Source organism: Dipteris shenzhenensis, chromosome 20 (genome assembly GCF_047967505.1).
Source record: "Dipteris shenzhenensis isolate YYH24624 ecotype China chromosome 20, Dip_SZ_1.0, whole genome shotgun sequence".
Taxonomy (NCBI): domain Eukaryota; kingdom Viridiplantae; phylum Streptophyta; class Polypodiopsida; order Gleicheniales; family Dipteridaceae; genus Dipteris; species Dipteris shenzhenensis.
The window spans coordinates 19,898,214-19,916,812 of NC_141615.1; the positions used below are offsets into that span (position 1 = coordinate 19,898,214).

Consider the following 18,599-nt stretch of genomic DNA (forward strand, 5'->3'; position numbering starts at 1 on the left):
CAAACGTGTGGGCGCCCAAAAAGAGTCTTGGGAGTCTTGAATCGGTGCACCCCATTACACACTAGCTGCCATCGTGGGTTTTAAAACATTGAGCACCCACCCATGGTCACCCAATTTACACATCTCCCAACAGTTGCCCAAAGATAGTTTTGTAATTTGTGAGACCATGAAAACACATGTAATTGGTAGATTTGAAGGGTGTCCATTGATGGGTAGCCAAGCTTTGCTGCCCACGGAAGGGCTTGTTGGAGAGGGTAGGATGCAGAGCCTATGTAGAACTGGAAGGTTTGGTAATGGGGGCGATGTGTGTGTAACGAGGTGCTTGCCCATTGTCTGCCCATTGTTAAAAACTTGCCTCCTATTGGTTCAATCGGCCACTCAATGATGGGCATGTAAGGTAGGTTCAGGCCACCCACTCGACCATGGAAGAGGAAGTAGAATTAGAGGATGGCCATCAGTTGGCAGTCATCAGGTTGCTATTTATGCCACCAATGTGTGATCAGAGTTGCGGTTGGAGGAGATGGAATGGGCCAATAATGGAGTGGTTGGAGGAGTCGTGGCCATGGAGTGGGTAGCCTTCATGGGGTGAACACAAATCTTTTGTGCCAGTGTCCAAGCTTGTCCCTACTATGGGGCCAACTAGGACAACAGCCATTCACACCATTGTTTGGAGGATGGCTGCCAGCGGCGGGTAGTGTGAACGTAGCCAAAAAGTTACGTATTGGAGGATGGGCACCGCGCTGTGTGAACAATAGACCTGACAGCCATCCATCTTGCTCATAGTTTGGAAGGGATGGCCGCAGCCTGGTATGAACCTAGCCTGAGGAGAAGGTTGATGTACATTGTATGTGAGAGGGTTCACACGGGGATGCTGTCCTAGTTGGCCCAATGGTCGAAAAACTCACGCAAAAGATTTGTGTGTGCGACCCAATGAAGGCCGCCCACGGCATGGCCAACTGTTGCAAAACTAGTATATGAGTGGCGCATTCCATCTCCTCCAAACCGCTAAACCAATCACAGGTTGGTGACATAAATGAGCAGAGATAAATGAGGAACTGGATGACCGGCAGGTGCGGAAGGTGGCGGCGTGCGGCGGGGATCCTCCAATTCTATTTAGTCCTCGGATGTGAAGGGAGCGTTAAACCCAAGACTTAGCATTGGAGTGTTAAACCCAAAGTTAAACCCAAAACCTGGATCTGTGTGTGTGTGTGTCTCTCTCTCTCGTTAAACCCAAAACCTCGAGGCAGTTGCTCTGTTCTCCCTGCAAAATCTATGGCGAGGGTTCCTGCATTTCGAATTGGAGCACCATCCGTGCCTCCCTTCCAACACTTCATTCGATCTTACCGACGACGTTTGCAACCACCAGAAACTCGTAGGTGCCCCTGCAATGCTTTCACATCGCACATTTCTGTTCTTTTGAGAGCTTTGCAGCTCATTTTGTCACAACTGGGAGAACAAACCAAACTTGCCTGTCTTTCCCTGTTGATTGTGCGTTCCAATTTTTCTCTCTTAAAGTTGTTTCAGCGCCATTTTCTGCCTCAGTGTCAAAGTACGTTAGAAAATTTATGACCGCTTCTAGGTCTCAACCATCATGCTGCTATATACATGGAAACCACAAAGACGGCTTTTTTTAAATCATGGAAGCTTGCAGCTCTGAAATGCCCGCAGCACTGCTTGGCACTCAAAGGTTCGGGTCTTCTAAAATTGTGGCTTGTTACGCACTTTCAACGACCTTATGCTACTTTGGATGTCCAATGTCTCAAGTCTTTGCAGAACTCACAAAAATATTCCGTCCTTAGTTTCCATCGCTACAAAATCGTCAATGACTTGGAAAAATAGAGCCCTATTGTCAGGCCAGGAACCCACTGAAAATCTGAACAGCAAAGGGGTTGTCTAATTTCCCGGAACTTGCAGTTCTTGGGAGAAAGTAATTTTCATACAAGTCACGCCTTCTATTATGGCAGCTTTCTATTTAAGTTGAAAAGATGCGATTTTCCAATTCAGAGAAGGGCCTATGTTTCTTATGTCCACTTACCGTATTTCTTCTCAAGCATCGGAAGCATTGATCTTTATGGCGACTGCTTCGTGCTTTGGTCGCCTTAATCCTTGTGGGAAGGTTGGTAACATCTTATGGTTAATCTTGCGAAGGAAGTTTTGAATCCTTTGGTTGTTTTCATGAATAAGAATTTGCTAACTCGAAAGAATGGGCCCGAGAACTTTGTTGGATGAAAACTTTACGTACTTTCTTTCCTAGAGGTTTAGGAAAGGCGGCTCATCACGAGTAAAAGTCTAGCCAAAAGAATCCTATGATGTGGAGAACTCATCCAAAGGCTAAGAACGTTTCTCCTTGTATGGAAGCCAATAGTCCCTCTTACTTCTCCCATTCCCCTAATATTGATATTAGAAATGCTGCATCTAGTGCATCATGCTTTTTTTGATTTCCCCTATGAATCTATTTTTAGATTGATATATCATGTTTCTTGTGATTCTCCTCACTCCTTGAACTAGAGAATCTTCACCTATAGTGTTAGAAAACTGACATCCCACCAAAGGGTATCCCGCAGCGGAATTACACGCGGAAGTGTTTCACTATGGAATCAAGCTTCATCAAGTGTGTGTCCTTCACAACCATACATGTGTGTGTAGACTAGCAAATAGACTGTGCTCAGAGACAAATATAGAAGCAACTCCTATATATTTCTGTCTGTCCTCAAACTGGACAAGATACAATACCAAAAGGTTCTCCTACTATATGCGTGGCACCTCTAGATCTTTGAGCCCGTGTGCTCCATCGAGCTTATGTAGACTCTCCGTCCAGTGATCCCTCCACCTTGCTGTCCGGAAACTCAGCCTAGGTGGGAAGGCCTTCTCATCTTAGTCTGCAGCTTTTCTGTACTTCCTTTACCTCCTGGATATAGGCCCAAGGAAGGTCTAGTGCTGCTTCTATCTGCTGGCTGAAGTGCTGCTGCAAGTGATGAATAATGAGGCTCCAAAGCCTCCCTTTTATAGGGCAAGGATGCCCCAGCGGCCTACTAAAATAGCTGACCAAGGTCTCCTACTGGCCGATTTCTGCTGGCCCCCAAAAACTGACTGGGGCTCTCAATATTTAGGCCCTTCAGGCTCTCCTTTCCACGCGGGGTCCAGCTCCTTGGTCTGCTCCATAACTGACCTGGTTGACTGGCTCCAACCAGTCCACCATGTCCCAAGCCTTGGCGGGCCCCATAACCTGCCCCGAATATCTGCTCTCCTGACCTGCCTGTACTGCAGCTTTGCTCCAGCTCTCTGGCCATCTGCATCTGCTCCATACCTTGCTCCCAGCCCTCCGTACTGGACCGTACAGATGCGCTGTCAGCCTGTACATCTGCTGCAGATACCCGCAGTCCAAAGACCTCGCTCCAGGCTCTCTAGGATGCTTTTGTTCCTCCAGGTATGTTCTCTGGCTTGCTGCCCACATGGCAGCCCATGTGGCAGCCCCATGCTAATCTTTTCTCTATGGTCCACCCCCTGATGCACACTTCATTTGGGGGCTCATAAGTGGGGAGGTGACCAGTCCTATTCTAACATATAGACTATAAGAAAAGGTTACAGTCCTTGGATCGACTTATGTTTTTGGGTAAATTTTCTATTAAGGTTTTTGAAAGATATAATATCAAGGTTCTTTTTCAGGTTCTATATACATCATAAAATTTCTCTTGTCAAGATCGTCGTTTAAGAAATCAACATTGCTTTCATTGAAAGTATTGTTAGAGAAGTTTCTAAAGTCTCAAAAGCGCCGCCATTTTAAGAAAAGAGCTCATGATCGCTATATTTACTCCTCCTAGTCTTGGTAAAGTGGTTTTAAGTTTTATATTGAAGGTAAAAGGCTTTAAAGCATTCAAAATCTTCTATCCTTAGAGAATCTTGTTGTTGTAAAAGTAAGAGATTCCAAAGCTTTATTGATGCTGATGTAGGACATGTAGTAGTCAAACCTGATACTTCAATTTTACTTTCTAGTAACTTAACAGACCTTTTCATGAAAGGCACGAAATTTTGATTGTACTCTTCAAAAGAGTCCAAAAATGCTATAGGAATTTTGTCATATCTTATATGGACAAATGTTCCAATAACTTTGTTTTTATTTGCAAAAAGTTTTACTTAGAATGTCTTTTGAGAGAAGTGAACTCGTTTGCCAAAAATTACGCCCTTGCCTTAGTTTCTCAAAAGGATCTGATCTCAAAAAACCAGAGGTTTTGCAAGTCTTTAGGGTTTGTTTGTAATCCAAGTATCCCTTTTCTTTGTGTTGCTTGGAATGGATGTTGGCGGAGTGGCCTTGTCCAAGCCTATCAAGGCTGCTCTGCAGCTTCTATTACCTTATGCTACCTACATGGCAGCCACCATCTCCTAGCTCGTGCTGTAGCAGATCTACAGCCTACTCTCGCTTCCTCCCTGTGGTGGCCCTGGAGAGCACTAGCCTAGAGAATGCACGTGACAAAGGAGGATTTGGATTCATTGCACAAAGGTGGTGTCTAGAAATGGTGGGAGAATATGTGCTACAACATGTGTGCACTTGTTATTAATCCTGAATTAGACAGAGAGGAAAGTTGGCCCATGTTTCAGATGGATGTAAAATCCGCCTTTCGGAATGGAGATCTCAAGGAGGAGGTATGTGTGGAACAACCTCCAGGTTTTGTGATCCCCGGTTCAGAAGGTAAAGTCTGTAAACTGAAGAAGGCACTTAACAGGCTGAAACAGGCCCCACGAGCGTGGTACCAGCGGATTGATGTCTACTTTCTGCAAAACGGGTTCAGGAGGAGTCCATCTGATGCAAATTTGTATATCTACAGAGAAGGAGATAGGTGTATGATCGTGGTCCTTTATGTGGACGACCTTGTCATAACAGGGAATCATGAAGAGAAGATCTCGCAGATAAAGCATTTGCTAGGAAGAGAGTTTGAAATGACAGACCTCGGGCAGGAGACTGATCAATGAAAGGTGGCTCCAAGCCATTGACGGATGCATTTCAGAGTTGAGAGGTTATGTTGCCTCACCAAGCTTCAAACCACACCTGCATTATTTTTAACCTCAACTAACATTGCCCAGTTTTGGCCTACGTTATAGAGCAGGCATTTGGAATCTATGGCAAAACAATAAGAGATCAATTGCTCTTCGACTGCCCAGAGTCACTGAACAAGTTCCTAGAAGGAAATACCGGCTCTTCAGGCCGATGTGTTGTTGATTTCCTTCGAAAAAAGTATGTGACAGCCCTTGATAAGGTTGGCAAGTGGTGAAAGGGGTGCGGGCTGATTATGCTGATGAAAAATTTCCTATGTACATATGAATAGATTTGAGCCAAGTCAGCCCAATCTATATTAAAGATCATAGTCAGATGAAGAAACTCCCTTGTCTGGGTGCTTTTCAGACACCCAAATTCCTTGCAAGAGCAAACGATAAGATATCATATTGCATATTTACCAAGTTTGTGCGAAGATCATAGTTAGAAGAAATGATGCTCTGTGTGTTTTGACACAGGGAAACTCCTCTAGAGGCTTTGTTTCCAAATGACGATCCATCCAAAGATAACATTTCGCAAGGGAAATAGAATGGGGAAGTTTTCCCTGGACAAAGGTTAACAATCTCTCCCATTTTTCTTGGTATAAGTTGGGGCTTGAAGTTTTTAGCTCCCCCGAGTCTTTGTGGCTGCCCCTTGGCTGCAATATCTCTGAAGCTCTTGCATGCTGCAAGCTTTCTCTGAGTCTAAGCTCAGCTCTCTTGTTATAGCCTTGGCCCACTTCTCAGTCTCTTCAACCTCCAACCCTCCCTTTCAGGTAGGCTCGTCAAGGGCAGCCTCCCTCCTTTCCTCTCATGATATTTGTCCCCTCTCAACTCTCCAATGCCCATTTCCCTCACTTAACCTACATGTTATTTTTCTTTCTGTCTCAGCCTGCATAGAGCCTTCTCTCCCTTTTGATTTCATGTAGAGTCCCCTCTAGGATGTAACTTTAAACACAGATCAACATCAATCAGCAATAACATAAGACAATCAGCAGTTTATGGTTTTCAATCTTATGAGTGACTATCGCGAGATTAAAACTGCACTATGTTGTGTTTTTAGAGGATAAGTTTGGGAATGTTCCTGGATTCATCTAGGTATATCAATCAGCAATAACATAAGACAACCAGCAGGCGACTCACCTCCCAGACACCCTTGAGCACGAGGGCTAGAGATTAGACTCCCACAAGCCCATGCCTATAGCCCTGGCATCCCGTACCACTAGCACCCGTTTCAAGGAACCGTTGGCACAACATCTCGTGATCTGCTATGTAGATGGGAGGAGCCTTGGCTTTCGATCCAAACCAGACCATCCAGTGGTGTGTAGACACTGAATGAATCCATAATAGCCTTGGCCACTCTTATAATCTTGCTTTAATAAGCGTCCTGGCTAAATATAGCCAAATTGCCCTTTGCTATTGCCCAACTCCTCTAGATCCGCGTTAGCCTGCTTCGCATAACTCTAGAGCCTTCTAACCCTACTGAATTTTCTTGCAAATTGCAACATATCTTGTTGCTGTTGCAACCAATCAGCAGTAGAGCTCACCTTGACATTCTGTAAGCCAACTCCCAAGGGAGTCTAGGCTGGTGTCTATACATCATCACGAATGGACTGTTTCTGGTTGCTGAATGCTTAGCACTGTTGTAAGCAAACTCAAGAAAAGGAAGGTAATCTTCCCAATCAGACGGCCTTAGGGAGACATAAGTTCTTAGCATGTCTTCCATCCATCTGACTCTAGATGATCAGCCAAACTCCTGCTGAGTTGAGTGTCCAATTTGTTGAATACATCCCACCAGAAATGCCCAGTAAACTTGTCATTTACTATTTCAGCCAGTAAGCCATACAAGCTAAATGGTTTCTCAACAAACAAATGAGCAAGCAAAAATCCATGGAAATACTTTGCCATCTATTCTCAGGTGTTTCCAAAGGATGCAACAATCGACCTTGTCTCAAGCGTTCAGCTTTGTTACAATACAATACCAAAATGTTCACCTACTATATGCTTGGCACCTCTAGATCTCTGAGCCCGCATGCTACATTGAGCTTATGTAGACTCTCTGTCCAAATATCCCTTCCACCTTGCTGTCTGGAAAGCCAGCCTAGGTGGGCAGCACCTCAAGCCTAGTCTGCAGCTCCTATAGGTCTCCTTCACCTTCTGAGTATAGGCCCAAGGATGCCTAATTGCTGCTCTTATCTGTGTGTCAGAGGGCTGTCCAAGTGATGTCTAAGGAGGCCCAAATGGCGCCCTTTTATAGGGGAACCCTTGCTCTGAATTGGCCAACCTACCAGCCGACTGGAGGGTGGAGGACTATAAATGCCCTCCTGGGCCCTTTCTCTCAGGCTTTTGCTGTCCTGCCTGGCCCCATTGCTTCCAGCCGCTGGTCTAGGCAGCTGCAGCCTTGTATACCTGTCCCAAAGCTGCCAATAAGCCTTCCAAAGCATGCTGAACCTGTGCGCCTTCTTCCTGCCTTCGTTCCGCACCATTCTAGCCTTTGGAATTGCATTTAGAGATGCTCGTATGGTCTGCTGTACTGTCTGGAACCTTTACTGAGGTCTGCGCCTTGTCCACACAGTCTTCTCTTGCTGGAAACCCTGCCCAGATTTGCCATTTCCATCTGTGGACAGCCTCTACCGGATCTGTCCTCCATGGTGGCTCTTCTCTGCCAGGGATCTCCTCTCTCTCTCTCTCTCTCTCTGTGCTGCCCACATGGCAGCCCCTGTGCTGCCCATGTGGCAGCCCCATGTCCCATCCTATCAATCTATGGTCCACCCCCCCTCATTGGGGGCTCACTGGTGGACCCTAATCCAACAATGAAGGTATGTAAAGCTGGCACACAAACCAGTGAGGTGCTAGATCTCCTTTCTTTTGTAATGGCAGAATACTTTTGGAAAGACGTCTTTTTAAATCTGTTTGCATGCATATAGAATAAAGCTTTACCTTAGTGACTGTTATCCTCTTTAAAAAAAATTGTTGGATTGTGCAGATGGTATCCATGAGCCTGTGGAGGTTCAAACTTCAAGAGCTGACAAAAATGCAGAAAAAACTCCATGCATACGGCAACATAAAACCAAAGAAGCGAGACGTGAACTTGTTGTACAGTTTATTGAGAAGTATGCCTTATTGACCTTTTTTAAAATCTCAAAAAAACTATTTTTATTCTTGTAGGGATTCATCTTTCTAATCTCACTTCAAATTTTGTCAAATCACCACAAAAAAACAAGTTCTTCAAATAGTATGGTTAAACATTTCTATGCGCAGCACTTATTTATTTCTGTAGAAACGAAATGGCGGGTTCCCTCTTTGCATTGGGAATGTGTTTGTGTATGTGCGCATGTGCACATGTATGTAAAGTCTGTTACAACCATTGACTTATGGAAGGATTGTCTTCATTGAAGTCAATGCTTTTTATTTAACAGTTTTGAGGCATTTTACCACAATAGCATAGCATAGGCTAGGGATTAGGTCCGTTTTTAAGTTTTCAAATGAATTAGTGTCTTTTTTGTCCATATTTGACAAGGTTATTTGGCCCCCAGGAACCCATCATAATTTTGATTCCTATCCATGAACATACATTTGTCATAGTAAGTTCATGAATACATGTATAGTATAATTTGAGCTTCTAAAAGTCTAGGGTTGTTTAAGTTGCCAGTTCAGATATCATATAAGCTATGGGGTCAGCATTTGGCTTTGGGTCAAGTTTCTGATCAATTTAGCGGTAGCATAGGCTGGGTCAAAGGAATAGAGAGACTCATTAGTTTGGATCAATAAGCACTAAGCAATCATACCTTCATAATAGAATTCTAGCATGTGGTAAGCCTAGTTCAATTCTCTCTTCCAAAGTTGGGACACAAGGCCACGTTCAAAATTTGCAAGATCTAAAGAATGTTGCTTTAAGGAAGTTAAAAAAAGAATCTTGGAGCTCAATAAGGAGCATCAATGATTTGACCAGACAGTGAGACCTACCTACATCTGCAGCTTTCTCTGCGAGCCTGCACAGGCTCTGAGTTGCCCGCTTGGAATGTGGAAGCCTTGAGCTCATTCTTAGTGGCAAAGTAGCGGCCAACCGATTGTACCACTATGGATGAACAACATAAGCATATGATTTTAGAGCAAAGGCTTTCAGAGCATTCAAAATCTTCTATCCTTAGAGAACCTTGTTGTTGTAAAAGTAAGAGATTCCAAAGCTTTATTGATGGTGATTTAGGACATGTAGTCACAACTGATACCTCAATTTTGCTTTCTAGTAACTTAGGAGACCTTTTCATGAAAGGCACGAAATTTCGATTGTACTCTTCAAAAGAGTCTTTCCTTTTAAAAGCTATTGATAAGGGAATCTCAAAGTCTGCTTTGCAAATAGAAGAAAGTTTAGAAGTTCAAAATATCTTATTAGAATGGAAAGGGAAGATTTTGAAGAAAGTTGCTTTGAAACTAGAAGAAGTTCCTTTAGTCAATTACTCAAGCAAATTAACCATATTTCTAAAGAAGATGAAACTCTTCTTTGAAAATTCCATAGGAAATTTGTCATATCTTATATGGACAAATGTTCCAATAACTTTGTTTTTATTTGCAAAAAGTTTTACTTAGAATGTCTTTTGAGAGAAGTGAACTCGTGTGCCAAAACTTACGTCCCTGCCTTAGTTTCTCAAAATAATCTAATCTCAAAACACCAGAGTTTTTGCAAGTCTTCAGGGTTTGTTTGCAATCCAACTATCCATTTTCTTTGTGTTGCTTGGAAGTTTCACAAATCTTCAGAAAAGCCAAGATTTATTGCAACTGCTTGTGAGACTACTTTGACAGATGTCTCTAATTGCTAAGCTACTGCTTTAAAGCCATGTTGCGTAGTGTCCATGAAATTTGGAGGGACTTATTAAGGGATGCAAATCTTTCTTCGTATTCAAGCTGGATTTTAAATGCTTGTAGGAGTGATTCATATTGTAAAATTTTTTAATTCCTCTCGAAGCATTCAAGAAAAAGTGTTTTCTATTCTCCTCCAACTACGCTTTATTCAAAGATCGAGGTGGAAGATTTGAAGTATAGAATAAAAAGCTAATGGCTGAAGTTTTTAAGCTGAGATTTGACAAAGATAGATGCAAAGTGCTAAAACTTGAGAAGACAGCTTTATGTTTTGATTTTTTGTGGTCAAATAATGAAGATCATGACATTGATTCTAAAAAGAAAAGGTACATAAAGGTCGTAAGTGTTGAAGATGTTTACTCTTTGACTCTTGTGAACTGAACTGCACTTCAAGAGGGGATTCTTGTGTTTTCTTAGATCTTAGAATTTCTCAAGCTATCGTAGGATTATAAGCTGGTATTGCGATAATTCTTTCTATCTTAAATGGTGCGTTGCCCTATTAGCTAGATTTAGATTTAGATGCTCGTTTGGGAGAGACTAGAATGAAATCGTTTAGACTTCACAAGCAGTTTTAGCTTGAATGAAGAGATTTGGACAACTTTTTGATTAGCCTTCTCCTTTAGTGCTAGCCTTTGTCATGGCTGAGTTTGCCCTTCACCTCCGAAGTGCTGACAGAAACTCAATATGAAGACTTTGTATAAATGGATGCTCAAGTATGTGTGGGTGTGTGGATTTGTATGTGTGAGAGCATACTTTTATACTATGGTCTACACCCACTATTCGGCGTTGATGACATTAGTGGGGATGCCATAGTAGCTAGTCCTTGCTATGCGTGATGGAGTTTATGGTTTTCAATCTTATGAGTGACTATGGTGAGATTGAAACTGCGCTATGTTGTGTTTTTTAGAGGATGAGTTTGGGAATGTTCCCAGATTCATCTAGGTATATGCCTCACATTGACTCAAAACATTTTTGATTTGGCAAAATTTGGAGTTATTTCTTCAAAATTCCATTTTCTTGCCTTTGTACAACTAAGGAGTCTTTTATCACTCAATGTAGTAATTTGATCACTTTACTAATACACAAGAGGTATAATCCAAGAAAAATAATGGAAAAAGTACGCATAATCTTAGATAGAAGTCTTCTATCTATGGTGTTTTGGCCTTATACTGGGTTTCTAAAGACCCGCGGAGTCTCTTGGGCACTGATGACGACATAAGTGTTGCTTTGCTTGCTAAGTATGTCTTCCTTTTGCTTTTCATAAAAGTTTTTGTTTACCTCTTTTTTCTTCTCTTTCATTTTCTCTTTTATTTTCTTTGTAGATTTTTGATCTTTAGAACAACAAAATTTCTAAATTTGTATGATTGGACTTATTCTAGTCTTACAAAGGTATATTAGGCTTGCTTAGAATAATTGAACAGAAGCTGAAAACAAAAAGCGGGGAGCTGAACAGCCCGTTTTTCTTTGAGTTTCAAAAGAAAGTTTGATTAAGTATGCATGTGTCTTCTAAGTCAGGAATCTAATTTTGCATCTTTGTAGGAAGTGGTACATAAGTGTAAGAGGTTCACTTAGTTTTTAATGTTTTAAATAATTCAATCATTTTGTAAATTCTTTCTTTCATTCCTACATAAGAGAGAGAGAGAAGAGAGGGAATTTATTCCTGTTTTTTGGTTGTTTTATTTCTTGATATGTTTGTTGCGTCGTAAAGCCGAAAGTCATGCCTGAACGTCATGGAACCGTATGATCAAGGGCTCCTCTCGGTTGGGGTCTCTAGCCACCCTCATGCCTCAGTGCGCGGGATCCCACAGACTCTGATGTTGAGAGCCTTACTGGCTCTCTGCTGTTGCTCCACGAGGGTAGCTCCCTTGCGGGTTCCTATTTGGCCACGTCGACCCATTTGGAAGTCTCCTCAATTACCGATTGCATGCTTGCGATGTGGGCCTCTGCGACCAGTGTACTCCTTGTAATTGTACGGGTAGAGGAGAGCTCCTCCCTGAGCTGAACCATGTCTTGGATGAGCCCCTGGATGATACTGGCTTGCTCCTGAATATAACAAGCCTGCTCTTGAACCACTCGAGCCCAAGTCCGAGGAGAGCGGATTTCTAAGGCACAGATACGGGGGTCTCAATGGTCCTAGCCGGATAGGAAATGGGAGAATGAGTTAGTGGTGAAGTAATCCCAGCGGTAAGAGGGAGAGGTGGCTGATGGAGAGGGAGAGGGGATGGGAAAGTCGAGAACAGTGGCCCTGCGTGCATCACCTCCTGTGGGAGTAACATGGGTGATGGAACAGATGGGGCCTCCAAAGCAGTGGAGAAAGAGGACTCCAACAATACGCCGCCTATCACGGGAGGGGGAGCTAAAGCAATAGACTTGATTGATGTAGTAGTTGAAGTAGACTTCAGTGGTGGTAGGGCTGAGACAGGCCCTCTCGGCACAGGTGTAGGTGTAGGTATAAGTGGATTAACTCCTGTGGAAGCAGATGTGACTGTGGTCGATCATGATGATGATGATGATGATGATGATGACCCTTTATGAGTCGCTCGGCTGTCCACTCCAAGTCCACTCTGGTTGACATCCTCATGCTTCAATTGCACCTGTTGAGGTTTGTCCTTTTTCTTCTCGGTATCTTTTCCCTTTACTCCTTTGTTCTTGCTGTGGGGGTCCCCTTATGTGGGCATAATGACTTTCCCCATGATTGGTGAATAGACCATGTGGTAGTCAGGGGGCCATGTGGCAGTTGGGGGGTCACGTGGTAGGTAGGAGGCCACGTGGCAGTCGGAGGGCCACGTGGCAATTGGGAAGGCCACGTGGCAGGCAGGAGCAGCAATGGCGGGTAGGAGGTTGATAAGGAGCGGAGGTGTGAGCAAAGGGGTGCGGGCAGTAGGTGGATGGGGTTGCAGCAGCAATGGCGGGTGAGGGAGCAGCGATAGGGACAGCGGCGGCGCACAGAGTAGCGATAGGAGCAGTGGCGGGTGGAAGGTGCGAGGGAGATGCAGGCGGGAGTTGCGAGGGCAGAGGCGGTGAGTGTTACGGGAGCGTAGGCTGGCAGTGCTGAGCGTAGGCTAGCAAGGTGGCTGAGTGTAGGCTAGTGATGGCGAGGCTGAGTGTAGGCGTAGGATAGCAATGGTGTAGGCTAGCGATAGAGAGGCTGGGCCAATGTGAGTAGACGGGTGTGAGAGAAACGGACGTGAGCGATGGGCGATGAGCCAACGACGAACTATGCAGGCAGAGAGAGAGAGAGAGAGAGAGAGAGAGAGAGAGAGAGAGAGAGAGAGAGAGAGAGAGAGAAAGTTTATTAAAGTCTTCAGGAGACTGTGAAGGTCTATGAGACTAAAGATAACTGATACAATGAGCATAACGGTGGTGGTCTCAAAACGGGCCAACCAACCGTTTCTACAAAAAAGAGGTTATGAAGGACTATGTGTCTAGTCCTGATACAAAAAATATGTGTCTACCTCCAGATGATACAAAGAAGAAGAAGGGGGGGGCACAAAAAAATGGGGCAGAGGGGGGAGATATAGTATACATGTGCAGGTGGTGATCGTCAGAGACCAATCATAGAGAGGCCGTCAAATGGGAAGTCGGAAAAAACCCTTCGATAGATGATTGGCCTCTGACGTCACGCGGCCTAGTCGAGCTCGGTCGTCGGGGGCGGCGGGTGGCCCTGTGGATGAGGGCAACGGTAACCCCAGTGGGGCGGGCCGAGAGCAGAGACGAGATGTCATGGACTTGGATGTGTGAGTCTGTCCGCTGACGCAACTGTCGTGGCTCTGGCTCTCGCTCACGTCCGTGTCGTCGGCTAGACTGAGAAGAGGTATCCTGTGGCCGAAAGAAGTCAGTGATAGGCCGTTGGGTGTCCTCACGCTGTGTGTGCTGCTCGTGTTGCCGTGCTCGGAGAGAAGTATCTCGGTGGCGGGTCATCTCATGTAAGAAAGCGGCAAGGCATCGCTGATCGGGGAATTGTAGCATGTGTGGGAGGGAGCCGAATCCGTTGCGGAAGAGGCAGTGGTATCGGCCTCGAATGGCATAGTAGATAGGACATCTGAAAGCAAAATGCTCCTCCGACTCGATCTCTTGTAAGTCGCAAATTGGGCAAAGGCGGTCCTCTCGTGGGATACCCTCTGCGCGTCCACTCTCGATCCGTAATCGGTGTGACGAGACCCTAAACTGACCGAGGGAGATCCGGAGCGCATGTGGTAGATGAAGTTGTGTGTAACCCGGAGGTGTGATGAAGCCCTCCTGTGAGATCTGGAGGCAGTGTCGGCGGTAGAAGTCGAGCTTCACAGGAAGCTCGGAGTGAAGAAGCCATGTCTGCCAGTTGTGGAGCTGGAGCAGATCCGCCCGAATGAGCCGGTTGACCTGCTGGTCAGTGGGGGAGAGAGGAGATGGTGGAGCGTCGAGGCTGTACTAAAAAGGAGGCAACCGGTCTAAGTCGAGGCCCAGTCGGGTGAACCAACTGGAAAGACGACTATACCAGCATCGCTGGTCCCCATCAATGGATAAGGCCATAGAGGAGGATAGGGCTAACCAAGGTAGGCGGAGGCGACCGTCAGCGGAGGAGCCAAAATCCTTGACTTTGTGGAGACTTTATTCCTGTTTTTTTGGTTGATTTTGTTTTTTGATTTGTTTGTTTATTTTTGCTTAGTCATGTTCATCCTTCTTCTTTAGTTCTTGTTATCTTTCTCTTTTGTGTAATTGATGTATTTAGTATGCACTGGGTTTGGCTGAGAGACTTTGCGGGTCTGTAGAAACCCAGTATAGCTGCTCATGCTTGGGCATTGATGACGACATAAGCGTTGCTTTGCTTGCTAAGTATGTCTACCTTTTGTTTTTCTAAAATTTTTTATTACCTCGTTTTTGTTCTCTTTCGTTCTCCTTTATTTTCTTACTTTAGGACAACCAAAATCTGAATATGTACGATTGGATATAGTCTAGTCTTTACAAAGGCATATATCATAATTACAGAAACAAAGTGTGCTTAAATCTTATTTTTTAAAAAAGGTGTACTTTACTCAGTTGTGAATTTATTTCCTTATAGAGCAGAGGCATAGTGTTTGAAGCTTACTCTGTTTTAAATAGTCCATATGAACTTGATGGATGGCAAAATGTTTGTCTTCCGTTTGGGCGAATGTTGCATGCTTGAAAAAAAACTTTTGCCAGCATCGCAACATCCTCCATGTGAGGAAGCTCCAAAGTCATTCTATCTGGGACCAACTCACTAGATGCATGAGCCACGCTCAAAGACTCTTCTCTGCCAACCATAGTAGAATTTGGCCAACTAGTCTTCATGGCTCTCGTGCATTCGGATTGGAACTAGTTGTAGCACTACCGGTCTTCACCGCTTTTGCCTTCTACATGCTTATTTTTGTATGAGCCTTCTAGTCACTGATCTTTGGATCTTCTTTTGCATGAGACTCGATTGGACGGATTTGAGTTTCTCATTTCTCACCACTAGTCAACTTCGTATGAGACGCCTTCCATAGACTTTTTTGAGCAAAATGCGTTGTTGCTTTGCATATGTAACATGCATTGGGGAAAACCCCAAATTTGACCTGATGAGCGACCTTCTTCCCATTTGGTAGCTTGATATCAATGAAATCTGACAGTTCTTGACTTTGATCCCATCACATCCACGCCTTTCCGAGAGTTGAAAGTGATTTCGTTAGTGGAGGAACCAATAGTACCGTGCCAAGCGCCGTAGAAATTCTTTCCATAGAGTTTCCAAACAAGGCCGGAAGGTGAGGGAAGTCTAGCCATACTAGGAGTTCATGATAAAGAAACTCATCAATACTAAAGGAAGGACTCCATGAATGACCAGCACCATAGCTCCAGAGAACATAGGTGTCTTGCCATCCAGCTCATCTCTGAGGCTTTCTGACACAAATCTGAGGAGAAAAGCCTCCTTACCCAAGTACCTTGTTGAGTATCCCAGTGGCAGAACATCACACTTAAATGAAATGAACTCCTTCAATTCCACAAGGGAAGGAACGCAACCAGTTAAGAACAAATATAACCCCCCTTTTGCTAGGCGGGTGTACTTTGGCTTGAGGTCGTCCCAAATCAAGCTTGCGTGCCCTTGCATGCTTCTTCCCGGTTTCATACTAGGTTTCTCTTCCCACCTCCCATGCTCTTCGATTAGCTTCACATAGATGAGCTTCCTTGCCACCTCGTTTTATAGCTTGATAAACCCACCCTCTAGTCTCTGCACCAGTTTCTCAGGAACTTGCTTCTTCTCACCCGGCTCCACCTCAATTCCAACATTGTTCCCTCTTCACCTCGATAGTCTACCCATTTCACTCTCTTCACACCAACCTTGTGTCTGAAAGAAGGGAAACATACATGCACCAACCTCATCTCCACATGCTCAGCTCCACTCGGTCACCCAAGACTTCAATTGTGAAAGTTGCTATATGTAACAGTTTGACTCTTATGTTTTAAACCTGGTGTGGCTATGTTTTAGGTTTCTAGGTTAAAGGTCATATTAATGGTCAAAGACACATTGTTTGTCCAGTTTCCGGATGAGGTATGCAAGGGGACTAAGAGTTTATAAGATTCACTTATGTGTGGATATCTATTTGCTATGGGAAATTGCAAGGGTTAATTAACAAGCAAAGCAGTTAATGTATGTTAAGCATGTAGGTAGAATCCTTTAGGATCATGCTTTCACAATTCTATGCTGTTCTTGTTCCATAATTATAGCTTCCATTGGTTCTTTATGCTTTCTTGGGTCTCTATCCAGTTTTGCTGTGTGTTCGTTATACTTGTCTTTAGGTCTGATGGGATTTCTCTTGTAGTACCTGATATCCGGTCCTTGCTTATCTTTGAGGTTTATTTATGTTCACTCTATGCACTAATCTCTCTCTCTCTCTCTCTCTCTCTCTCTCTCTCTCTCGTGCGCGCGCTTGCGCACTCGCACGTCTCTCTCTTTCTCTCGTGCACACACGTGCGCGCATGCCCCCCCCCCCACAAAAGGGTCAGATATATCAAAATTTTAACTGGTTTTGTTGTACCTGTTATAATACTGTGTATGGTGAATTTTCAACTAATTTTCCCAATCGACCTGTTCTTTTCCAGATACAAAGCTTCAAACAATGGTCAGTGGCCTGGAATAACTTTAGTAAGGAAGGAGGTTCATGGTAGCTACCAGATTTTGAAGGAGATTATGCAAGAGTTGGATAAAGAGCAAGATCTTGTTGGCAGTAAAGGCAGTGCTGGTGAGAAAACACATGTTCTAAGCTCAGTAGAGTCAGATAAGGCTGCTTCAGAGGGGGAAGCTATTGAACAAAAGACTCCTAGAAATGACGGAAGCCAAATTGACAATAATATGAATAGTGATCTAGTTGGAAAGGAAAGAGGGGTGACAAGTACTTCCCTTCAGACTAAAGGTTTGCTCAGTGATGCCGATTTAGCAGTCTTGACGAAACCTTTTCTAGAATTGCATGAAAAAGCTAGGGCTGCAGATTCAAGGAGAAAACATGTTCTAATTTCCGCAGAGTCAGATAAAGCTGCTACAGAGGCGGAAGCTGTTGAACAAAAGACCCCTCAGAAAGCATCACTTGTAACTCCCACATTTCCTTCTTTGGTAAGGACTGAGTACATGAAAAGTAAAACTCGAAGACTGCAATAATTCAGAGGGTCTGATTTTCATTAGTTCTATAAATCTAAACATATACTTCAGCAGGTCTAATTGGTGGTACCTTTGCAGAAATCATCAGAGGCTTTTGATGCAGATGATGATTCTGACCTAGCTGCTCCTGAGTACAGTGAAGCAACACCTTTGACAGAAAGCTCCTTCCAAAAGAGCAGCAAAGAACTCGCACAAGCTTCACGATTTGGGATGTTTCTAAATTATCTGCCTGCCCAGGCTACAAAAGGGGATCTTATAAAAGCATTTATAGATTGTGGAGAGATTCAAAGTGTGAAGGTTTTTCCTCCTGGTCACCGAAAGTGTGGGTATGCTTGTGGCATAGTAAACTTTAAGGTGTGTTCTTCATGCTAGATAACTTTGCTATAAATATCTCTTCTTTACTCTGACCTAAATTCCCATGTATTGTTACTGTTCATGTCTATATGTTGCACATTATCGTATCAAACAGTGGGGGTTTTGAAGGTAGCTTCAGTGTCTCAATTCCCCTAAATTGTTACTCTTCATGTTTATATGCTGCACATTATTTGTATCAGACAGCGGAGGGTTTAAACGTAGCTTTAGCAAGGAGGAGAACAATTATGAGGGACCTCATGGCAAAGTTTGATCGTGACTTCACAAGAGGGCCGGAGTCTCAAGACAATGGTGTTACTGACTCAGAACATGCAAGGATCGTCCATAAATTAGGAACATCGGATTCAAGAAGTATTGAAGTCACCAAGAAGCCAACTAATGGTGCTGTCTGTGGCTCTCTACATAAGAGCCCTCAGGGTCAATCAGGAATCATATCAAAAATAGAGTCTGGAGGCCGGTTAAAGTCTCCTCCAGGAGGATTGAGTTCTTTTGAGGTTTTGGTCCAGGCTGTACCTTCACAAGTAAGCTCTTCCGATGTGAAAGAAGCCATTGCCCAATATGGTGAAATCAGTTATATGTCACCACAGAGAGAAGCAGGGTTCATCAATTATGTTGTAGGGTTCAAGGTATGACAATAAACTGTAGATAGGAATGTTTTCAGACTTATTCCTTGCTGTGTCTATTGCTCTAGTTGGCTGTAACTTCAGGACAAATT

General features: G+C 44.0%; 1 protein-coding gene across 1 annotated transcript in view; it reads left to right on the plus strand.

The window, feature by feature from the left end:
- The first annotated feature begins 1,189 nt into the window (after window positions 1–1,189).
- LOC147889389 (uncharacterized) overlaps window positions 1,190–18,599 on the plus strand; it is a 59,336-nt gene continuing 41,926 nt past the window's right edge. Inside the window, exons 1-5 of the mRNA XM_087391973.1 lie at window positions 1,190–1,372; window positions 8,015–8,141; window positions 16,960–17,467; window positions 17,591–17,866; window positions 18,067–18,510. Of these exons, the coding sequence (XP_087248099.1) occupies window positions 1,273–1,372; window positions 8,015–8,141; window positions 16,960–17,467; window positions 17,591–17,866; window positions 18,067–18,510 (1,455 nt within the window). The 5' untranslated portion in view covers window positions 1,190–1,272. The remainder of the gene's footprint in view (window positions 1,373–8,014; window positions 8,142–16,959; window positions 17,468–17,590; window positions 17,867–18,066; window positions 18,511–18,599) is intronic.